General features: G+C 35.9%; 1 protein-coding gene across 1 annotated transcript in view; it reads right to left on the reverse strand.

Annotated features, from left to right (window-relative positions):
- Positions 1 to 8,724: 8,724 nt before the first annotated feature.
- Positions 8,725 to 11,210, reverse strand: part of malrd1 (MAM and LDL receptor class A domain containing 1) — a 57,957-nt gene continuing 55,471 nt past the window's right edge. The window contains exons 32-33 of the mRNA XM_079867074.1: positions 10,273 to 10,356; positions 8,725 to 9,908 (exon numbers count right to left, since the gene is read on the reverse strand). Coding sequence (XP_079723200.1) covers positions 9,834 to 9,908; positions 10,273 to 10,356 — 159 coding nt within the window. The 3' untranslated portion in view covers positions 8,725 to 9,833. The remainder of the gene's footprint in view (positions 9,909 to 10,272; positions 10,357 to 11,210) is intronic.

Genomic DNA, 11,210 nt, shown 5'->3' on the forward strand with positions numbered 1-11,210 from the left:
GACTCTGATGGGGGCTTCACAGACATGAAGTGGATTTGGAATTAGACGGTTCACTGATTCTTTAGACATGAGACAAAACATGTCACACAAATTTATCTGCCTTTAGTTGTTTTTTTTTTTAAGTTTTTTTTTTAAATAGCAACAGTTCCACTTTAAAAATAAGCAGAGATTATCACTAATAGGCTATTTTTAACACAAATACACAATTGCATTAGATTCAAACTAGTTTTAAAACTACAAATTTGTATTTAACTTTATTGAATCATTATATTAAATAAAATACAAATATATATTAAATAAAATATAAACATTATAATATGCTGTAACAAAAAGTTAATTTTAAAAAATGGTTTCACAGATGTGACCCTACTTTTTGTCAACATCGTAAGACATGATTCGTTTTAAAATTCACGTAATAATCATCAAACCAGAACAAATTTACAGTGCGTAAATAAAGACTTAACTTGTCTTTTCTATAAATAACTGAGACATGAAAAGGTTGAAAAATGAAAGCCCATAATTAAATAGCCTAAACGAATAGGCATATTTTAATGTATATAAAATAATACATAAAAACTCTTACAAAAATGTATAAAAATATCAGTTTTGTAGTATCTTTAACCCAAGTGTCAAGAACTAGTGATTTACATCATTTATTACTAAATTATATTCATGAGAATTATGGAACAGAACTGGTTGTGTTTAATCGCTCTACAGATTGCTCTTGATGTTAGTACAGTAAATTTGGTAAAGATTGCCTGCGTTGTCCCAGAGGCAAGACAGGCAATGGAGGGGGTGAACAGGGGGATCATTAATGTTTGGGAATGGCACTGGCAGGCTTTTCCACACTGTCTGCCAAGCAGAGTCCCTCTAGAGGACAGAGAGGCAGTGAGCTGTGGTTGAGCGCTAACCACCTCCCTCTGCTCCTTCAGATCAGGACAAGCAGCCTAGCAAAAACATTTAAGGATGAAGCATTCTAAAGCCGCCACATTAGCATTCCAATTTAAACACCCTTACAGTGATGCATCAAGAGCCAAAACACGTAGAAACGCTGACTGAAAACCTTGGTCTCGGAACTGAGGACCTTGATTTATTGTGCTCATAGCCTATTTATGGCAGTATTTCTTAGATAGGGGTTTGCAAGGTAATGTATTTATTTAACTAATCATGTTCCCATGATGTTATCTATAATCCTCTTTGAAGTCCACAAGCAACTGTAAACGAAGTATGTGCAAGTGTAAAAGTGTTAGTGTTTATGCATTCTGTATTAATAAGAACAATATAGGAAGCCACTGCATGTGTTGATTAGAATTGTTTGCGTGAAAATGAAAACCGATGATATCAAAAGAAAGTGAGAGAGGGAAACGACAGATTGGGAACAGTGTGTAAATGTTTCTGAGCTTCTGAAGATTTAATACAAAAATAATACATAATATTTAACGATTATTTTCTTAGTTTGAGTTGTCTGAATTTTTTTTTGTCAAGGATATAATTATTGTGTTTGAATATTATATGAATACCACATGTAAAGGTTATTGAGTCAATCCAACATTAAGCAGTTTTAAATTTACAGGCATTACCTGCCTAAATACTTCCCATTTGCCCTCTTCCCAGCATGCACTTAGATATGAATCAGTAATATAGTAGCACTGTTTGACCATTTTCACATACATTTCTGACAGAAATCAGATACCCTAATAAAATCATTACTCCGGTAAAAGTATTAAGTAGCCTACTCCGTTTCGATTTAACTTGAGTACAGAAGTATACGATTTTTAATGTACTTAAGTATTAAAAGTAAAAAGTACTGGCTGATTAATGTTAATGTACTAGACACGCAGACAGAGTTTAAAATAGCTCAGTCTGACTTCATTATGAATTATTATTAAGCCAGGCAGCACCAAACATTAAGGAGGTTTATGCATGCAGCAGATACTTAAAGCCCCTATTATGGATTTTTGAAAATGACCTTTCATGTAGTGTGTAATATAATATAGCTCTAAGTGAATGAAAGCATCCTGCAAAGTTTTAAATCTGAAAGTGCGTATATAAAGTTATTGTCTTTCAAAAGTAAGAGTCGACTCTGAGTCAATTAAATGAATCGTTTTTCAAACGAGTCATAAGCCCTTTCGTTGTCAAGACGAAAAATTAGCATATTGCCCGCCCACTTATTGCGCGCGCAGACACCAGGGAAAACGTGAACCTCAAACCTGCGCAGTCTGATACTTGTGGATACTGGAGAGCATCATGTCGAGAGGACGCTGTGCTCTAAAGCCATTTTTTTCACTGCCCAAGGACGAGCATGTGAAGAATCAGTGGTAGCCTACTACAATATCACTATTACCTAAAACTGTCTATAATGCAGATTGTCTGTCGTTCTCACTACTTTGAGGAAAGATTAAGCGTAGAGCAAGATTTGTTTTACCAAAGTTTATGTTAAATTGTCAGTCATTCACGCTAGAGCTCGCGGCTTATGTATGCACTGTTATTGAATTTCCACATGTTCACCGCAATAAATTAGAAAAATGCTCGGTAAATAAATAAGTATAAGTAAAATAATCGTTTTGTTGATGGACATGCACTTGCTGATGGTGAGGAATTACAGGGTGATTTCACCAAGTACCACATGTTCCTGGATCAACATCTTTGTTGATCCAACAACTTTCCAATCAACCAATCAGATTTGAGGGACAAGTTTACAGTTTATGTTAAGTTTAGGCTTTTAGAACCAGGGTGAGGTGCTTCAACATCAGTGTTATTCACCTACCATTTCACTCTGATTTTAGGAAAAAGTTATGGGTAGGGTTAGGTTTAGGGTTAGGGTAAGGACTACATTTTGGGACAGGAATGTTATTCCAGGATCAACAAAATATGTTGGTCCAGGAACATGTCTTACTTGGCAAAATCACGGTGACCGGAATTACAGTTGCAACATCATGTAGTTACCTCAATCTGAGTAGCGCATCACTGAGAAACGTCCTGTTCGAGTCCTTGCGATGGAGGTTCGGGTTGAACTAGATCTTCCAATGTTTCATCATCGCGCTCGGATATGGTAAAATCGACATCATTGTTCGTTACTGTGTTTAGTTTACGGTGTTGGAAGTAGGAAGCCTCAGGACACGCAGAGCTGACATTGTCATGGCAATGGGCGTTTTTGTTTTCGACACGCGCTGTACACGGTAGGCCAATTTACCAATATTATCTGCTGTCTGGCCAATCAGAGCAGAGTAGCTCGCGGAAAGGAGGGATTTAGAGAGACTGGTTCATAGCATCTGACGAGTCGTTTGAGAATCATTGAAAATGTGGTGATGTGCAAATGTATATTATGAGAAAATGAAATCTTTGATGCATGTAAACCTGTTGTAGGAGACTCCAAAACAACATTATAGGAAACTTTAATTTAGCATAATAGGGGCACTTTAATATATTTTGATCTGCAAGTAAGAAAACAATATATTTTATTACAAAACTTTTCATACACTGATAGCCATACTGATAATTACTGACAATTCAAGTGTGCAAACAAGTGGAAATAAAAAATATCAGTATAAAAAATGAGAAAAAACAATGTGTGTAAATAACAATTATAAACAAAATATAAAAGCATCACATAGGGCAATAATTGTTGAAAAATAATCCAAACAAAATATTTTTTTCTGGTAGCATGCTGTACAATATTTTGTTTAGATTATTTGTTACAGTCTGGCTTGGTTGATCATGTGATCTATGTAACCATGTGACTCCTTAAATTAAGATGGCTCCTGCACTTATAAACATTGTAAGCTTGGCATTGACAAAGGTGACATGACCGAAAAGTTTGCCCTTTTAAAAAAAAGAAAAGAAAAAGGTAAAATATTGTTTTTCTCTCGCATTTGATGACTTCTTCTTTGGTGGAGTGTGCAGACTCTCTTGATGTGTTTCTTTTTACTATTTGGAATTTGTCTATGCACCTCATTTGAACTAGTTTGAAGGCACGGTGAGTTCCTGACTATTCTCCAGTTATTTAATGGGCTTAAACAGCTGTCCCTTTTACAGACAGACAGTTATGACCTAATAATGATTTTCATTTTCAATAATAAATCCTAAAACTCTGCATTGGTAACTTTTCAGATCTCCTGTTCTTGGCTTTTTTGAGTCAGACTTATTGTGAATTAAGCCAATTGTTAACTCGACATCTGTCCGGATCATAATCAGTGAGTTTTTGACTCGAGAACAAATGCAATATCGGTCCAATTCGCAAAAGAATCGTTCAGTGCGATTTGTGAACTGACTTAACAGGTTGATTGAAAAGAATGAGATAATTTATGAATCGGACACTGTTATCGTGTCACAGAGCGAGTGACAATTTCTTCAGTTCAAAATAACGAGGAACGACGTTTTTATGAAATGTAGTGGAATTAAAAAACAAAAAAACAAAAAAAACGACATCATGCTTTGAAATGTATAAGTTTCCCAAAATAAAAATACTTCGATATATTACAGATACTTGAAAAATGTAGGCTACTTAGTACAGTAACAAAGTAAAAAGATTTCGTAACTGTCCACCACTGGGAATAATTATTCTGTCAGATACTCGCCTGAGGCTTTCGCTTGTTTTTAGTTTCTTTGACAGAGGCCTTGACTCTTTTCTCATCACTTCATTCAGAGAAGCACTGCCTGAGTTTACTTGGCTAACATTTGGTGAAAAATTGTCTCCATCTTCTATCTATAAATTACAGAAACGTCTGTCAGTATGTCTGTGTCTGTATGTCTGTTATTCGCATATTTCTCGAACCATTAGTCAAATGGATTTCAAAATTCAAAAAAGTGCAGCGCCAAGTTTGACGTTGTTTGGATTAGAAATGCAAAAGATATCGTTAAATATATCGGTAAAAGAAGCATTTAGAAGGTTGTGGTTTAAAAATAAACATTCTTAAACACTCTGTCAGCTAAACATAAAGTCAGCTACACTGTTTATTTCTGAATATTATATTTTATTCTGGTGCGCTTAACGTTATCGCTACTGTGTAATAGTAGCCTATAGGCTACTTTTCACCAACTAAACATATCCTATTCAATGCGTTCACAGTCTCTTTCACGGCCATCATTTGTAGCCTAAGCAAGCCTATTCACAAACTGTTAGCTCAAGCGTAGCGTTTCTCTGAGTTCACTGTGTAGCCTGCTCCCTCAAACGTGCACTTCAATTTTCCACATTTATTGTATGTCATTATGTCAGTATCAGTATTTGCTTTCTATCATGCACAAATAAAAATGTCACTGAACTTTTGCTGTGTAATTGTAACGATGAGCACTCAAACACACCGAACCAACAATTACTAAAAACACACAAAAACTGATTTTGCACGGGCACTTTGCACTATGAGCTAAATTATAGGGCTGGAGTTATGGTTATTCTAAATTAATATAAAATAATCAGAATTAGCATGATATTTATAAAAAAAAGAAAAGCCTGTGGTATGTCTATTATTGTGCCAGAAACAAACATGAAGATTTCTTCATTAACCATATTCAGCATTATACAATTAACAATCATGTCTTCAGTTTAGTTAAAGGGTTAGTTCACCCAAAAATGAAAATTCTATCAGTAATTACTCACCCTCATGTTGTTCCAACTGCGTAAGACCTTCGTTCATCTTCGGAACATAAATTAAGATATTTTTGATTAAATCTGAGAGTTGTCTCACTCCTCCATAGGCTTCTAAGGGACCGAAACTTGCTGGCCCAGAAAAGTTATTAAAGAGATCGTTAATATAGTCCAAGTGACTCCAGTGGCTCAATCTTAAGTTTATCAAGCGACGAGAATACTTTTTGTGCGCAAAAACAAACAAAAATAACGACTTTATTCCACTATTCATTTCCTTCTCTCTGGGCCTCTAGTTGGTTCACGTAGTGTTTTGCGTAGCGCGTCTGTGTTACACGTCACCACGTAGGCTCACAATTGGCCGAAGCTGGTCATGTGTGTGATGCGTGATGATGTGCAACACAGACGCGCAGCGCAAAAACACTACGTGAACCAACTAGAGGCCCAGAGAGAAGGAAATGAATAGTGGAATAAAGTCGTTATTTTTGTTTGTTTTTGCGCACAAAAAATATTCTCGTCGCTTTATAAACTTAAGATTGAGCCACTGTAGTCACTTGGACTATATTAACGATCTCTTTAATAACTTTTCTGGGCCAGCAAGTTTCGGTCACCTAGACAACTCTCAGATTTAATAAAAAATATCTTAATTTGTGTTCCGAAGATGAACGAAGGTCTTACGCGGTTGGAACAACATGAGGGTGAGTAATTACTGACAGAATTTTCATTTTTGGGTGAACTAACCCTATAAAGGGCATTACTAACAATTATAGGAACAGTCTTTTTTCTGGTGCTTCTCATTCAATTTCTGAGTAAGAAAAATGCAACGACTCTGAAACACTGAAAGAGATGGAGAGATAAAGAAAGACATTAAAATTAAAGTGTGGAATTGATGAATGGGCTATATTAGGCTGGCTGTATATTTTTATTCCACTGAGATTCAGATGAACTGACTGCGCATTTAAGCACAAAAATGAAACACCTCTGTGCAAATGTGAGTGTGTGTGTCTATGCTTGATGAATATTGTACCGTCTCTTTCTATTAGTTTTTACACCTCAGCAACACTGGAAAATATGTTTTCTCTGTCTTCAAGAAAAGTTCATTTCCTGCCTCACACACTGTTAATAGAAAAATAAATCCCAACTGTCTAAATTTACAAAGCTGGGGCCTGTTTCAGAAAGGAGGTTAAGTGAAAACTTGAGTATGTTAACCCTGAAATGAGGGAAACTCTGGGTTTTCTGTTTCAGAATGGGAGGTATGTCAAACCCGAGAAAGCAGAGTAAGTCAAGCCCGTTTCTGAAAGAGAGGTAACTTATACTCAGAGTCAGTTACCATGGTAACTTACTCTGTGAACCTAACCTGGTCGGGAGCAGGTTTTCTTCGGTAAACCCAGAGTTTTTCTTATGTAGTAAATGCATCTTGATTTAAGAATTTTTAGCTATTTTTTTGACAGGAAACAACAAGGCAAAAAGGCCAAGTAAGAAAAGCATTTTTTTTTTTTTTTTGGAGTGCAGTAAATTAATTCATTGCGCATTTTTATATAACATCAGAGATGCAGAGCACATTAGTAAGAAGGCCAATGTATCAGAGCAGGAAGGAAAGTGTGCCTAGCTCTCACACACTTTCTGTGAGTTTTTGTGTTGTTTCCTCGACACAAACCTGTGAGATCCATCAAAGAGGATTTACACAGGATTGCAGGTCAGTGGTGGAAAAATCAGTTTAAATGAGGATAATCTGATAAATGACATTCACTTGATAACATCTTGCTGTGACCTCTGGAAGTAACCTAATAATTAGAATTTCCTTTAGGATTTCCAGTGTGGTTGGATGTATTGATGACGCACATAATCCCATCACCACACTTTCCGAAAATGAACCAGATTACTGTATGGAATGGGAGGACGCCAAATGGAAGGGTAGAGATATATGCCGTAACCACCACAACTGTTAAATACACAAATTATTCACAATTTATTTGGCCATCTTTTTTTTCCTTCAAATACAAAAGCAACAGTAATTATTTTTCCTGTTGGATTTTAATATTCTTCCAGTATTGTGTATCTCCTCTTCATCTATCAGTGGTGGTAAAGGTCCAGCCTCTGTTAGTGGAGTAGAAGTCAAATGTTAATTTCATTAGCCTAATTAAAAAATGTAACAGGTTGGATTAGAGAACATTTAATTATGTGAAAAGAACAACATGGAAACATGTGCCGCACATTGAAATATACACTAAATTATATTTATTTAATATGTCAAATGTTTTTTAAAGTCAGGTATAGCCTACAGCCATGAACCTTTTATGCTTAAAGTTTTAACTAATAGAATTATGGTTTCTTTTAGATGCCATGAAAATGAGTATTAGTTCATTAACTTACCTTTCTGTCAGTTTTCACTTGATAATATAACAGTAATTGAGAATTATACTTGTGTATTGACTCGGAAGTATGCAGACGTCTTTTTGTTGGGTGCTGTTGCCATGGTGAATCGTAATTTCGGAGCTCCATTGATCATGGCTTTTCATAGTCGTGGTGCACGCACTTAACTCAGAGTCAACCTACTCAGAGTAGATTAAACTAACTCAATTCAGCTGTTCTGAAACCGAAAACTCAAAGAGTTTCCCATCTTAGGGTAAATCAACTCAGAGTTCAAGTTTTAACTCAGAGTTGACTGAACCTCCTTATTGAAACAGGCCCCAGGACAGGGAAGTTCCAGTTTGGAAAACAAAATATTTCACTACCAAAACGAAGAAAAAAACAACAAGATAAAAGCAAATAAATAGCTGTAGTTTTAGAGGATACAAGGAGTTGTTTTATTCGCAGTAACCAAATTGGTGGCAGAAAGGAGTGAAAGTCTAAAACAGAGGCTCTAGTGATTCTATATTGACTAGTTATACTGACGTCAACATTGTCCTACATGTTGAATAACAACAGAAGTCCAATGGTATATTTTCATTATCATAATTATAGTCTTTTAGACATTTTCTAAAGTGTAAGCTCCAATCATATTATGAAAATTACAAAGTTTTGTAGATCATAAAGAATGGTTGATTGTGCCTATATTAGCTGACACTAAAAATGTCTAATAGTTTGTAAAAGTTCAAGCTTAAATGTAATGTGCAGCACATTTCAGAAATCCCTTTTGTATGTTTTTAATAGATCCATAATCTCCCATAGATCCCATCTTTGAGCAGTCACATTGTGCAACAGTCTGAGCAATGACTCGTACACTTTTTAAAATCATCATGTTTCATTTCATGCTTTGTACTTGCTATGATAAATCAAAGCATTTGTTTTGAGTACTGATAAAAAAGAACCAGAAATAAAAGGAAAAAGTTTGCAGGATTAAAAACACCACAATATAACAGTTTATAGCACTGAAAAATTCATACATTTACAGCTTTTGTTACAGTTTTCTGGTACCCAGATAATTTTCCTTTTCACTTAAACACTGCATCAGCACAGTTTAGCCTACTATTTCACTTGTCTTTGTTCATGTTTTGGTATCATTCTAGTTTTCAATTTTATCATCTGTCAAAATGTGGTCTGCCTGAATCCAAAAAGGAGATCAAGTGGTGATTGAACGCACATTTGAAGTAATGAAAATACAATATTCTCAAAACCACAGAGACCTGGAAGGAGAGCAGGCTAAAAGCAAAACAATCTCTGAAATGGCTCCAAGTCCATATTAGATTTGATAAACCTTCCCGGATTGATGTTATATTGTAGTCATCTTAAATATTTAATTTGAATAAAGATATGATTTTCTTAGCTTTCCCTTTATTTTCTTAAAGATATTGTTTGGCATTTTCACTGAAACAAAAAACATGGTGTTAAAAAACAAACATAAATTCAAATCACAGAAATACATTTTTTTTGTAGCTGAACATGTAGTTATGTATCTGTTGCTGTTGGACCTTCATAGGCATCTATCAGCAGGCAGGCACTGACATAAAGTGTTGGCTCTTGTAAAATAAGATGGAAATGTAATTTCAGCACCTCATAGAGACTTAACAACATGTGGAATGAGTTATGTCAGATTCTTATAAGAAACTTTTTATGACTGATAAAGTTCAACTGCTCATTCTGCTTAATTGGAACTTGTTTGTGTTTGCACTTTTCCTTCCGAGTTTGTGTAAAAAAACAAACCTATAAACCCTAAGCAAGTACAGCCATGTTGTCGGGGAGGCTCAAATGAAGTGGAAAGCGCTTTAAATCTATAGGGACATGACGGCCAGAGTTTGCGTGTCTGTTTTCTTCAAGCTTCAGAACTGTTTGGGCACTTGTAGAGTGGGTTGGAGAAAGAGAGCTTGCTTTCCTTTGAGCTGGAGACCTGAATAGCACACACAAGCAAAGACAGGCCCAGATGTACAAATGAAAAGCACTGATTATACTTATAGTACATTTACACAGAGCCAGCAATTGCATCCCATCATTATGATGAGACATTATGATATACATTTTTCCTCAGCTGCCTTCTCTTCTCTGGTACCTTATTTTTATTTATTACTTAAGCAGAAGATTAAAGGTATTACTCGAAGGTCCTCGTCCTCCGATCCCAAGTCATATCACGGCATATCAAAACTATAGCTGCTGCCAGTCAAATTGAGTGCAGAGCCATTTAAAAGTTAAAGTGTTTTTGGAGTTAAACTGAATGGTCAGTCATTATGTTAATTATGACAACTGGAGTTTCATACCTTTGGATCATCTTTCCATGGGTAAACGCTGATGTTTAGTTGAGGATGTACAGGCCACCTTGGTCTAAAGTCAAGTGAGGGCAGCTGAAACAAGAATTAGCAAGTTAACTTAAAGGGGTCATATGATGCGATTCCTTGTTTTCCTTTTTCTTTAGTGTGTTATACAGCTGTTTGTGCATGTATAAGATCTGCAGAGTTACAAAGCTCAAAGTCTCAAACCTAAAGAGAATTTCTTTGTAAAAGTTAAGGCTCAGCCACGCTTTCCTAAAACGCTTCATTCAAACACGCCCCCACAAATCTACGTCAGTGTGTGGGGGCAGAGTTTCATAACACCACCCAAATGTACAGTATATGCAAAGAAAGAAGGCGTAACTTTTATTCTCGCTGTGTTATTGTTTCACCGGTGCTGCCATGTCGTGGAGACGCTGTGTTTTTCGTTGTGAAAGCCTACTTTGTTTGGCCTTTCAAAAGAGGACATAATTAGAAAACAGTGGTTAAGCTTTATTTACAACACTGTTCCAGAACAGTTCAAACTAAATATTCGACTGTGTGCTGTGCATTTTTCGGAGGACTATTTCCAGAACCTGGGAGAGTACAAGGCCGGCTGTGCACAAAGGCTAATTCTGAAAAGTGGGGCAATCTTTGCAAGTACAGTCTGGCGCTTCTGAATCACAGACACAGCCTGTAAGTATGTTTTCATATTTTAATAATTTGCTACTGACTATTCAAACGTGAGTTTTGAGCATATAATAGTCACGCTTGTATGTCGTTTCTACGATCACAAATGCACACATAGTTTTATGTTTACAGAGTGTTCTCCCCCCTGTAGCGTGACGCGTAAAAAGACAGTATTTAGTCATTATAATCAATAATTATGTCCCCAATGAAATAAAACCTCCAGACACGCTGGCAAAATTGATCAATCAGCTTGGTCATCT

This window comes from Squalius cephalus (assembly GCF_949319135.1).
Source record: "Squalius cephalus genome assembly, chromosome: 3".
Taxonomy (NCBI): Eukaryota; Metazoa; Chordata; class Actinopteri; order Cypriniformes; family Leuciscidae; genus Squalius; species Squalius cephalus.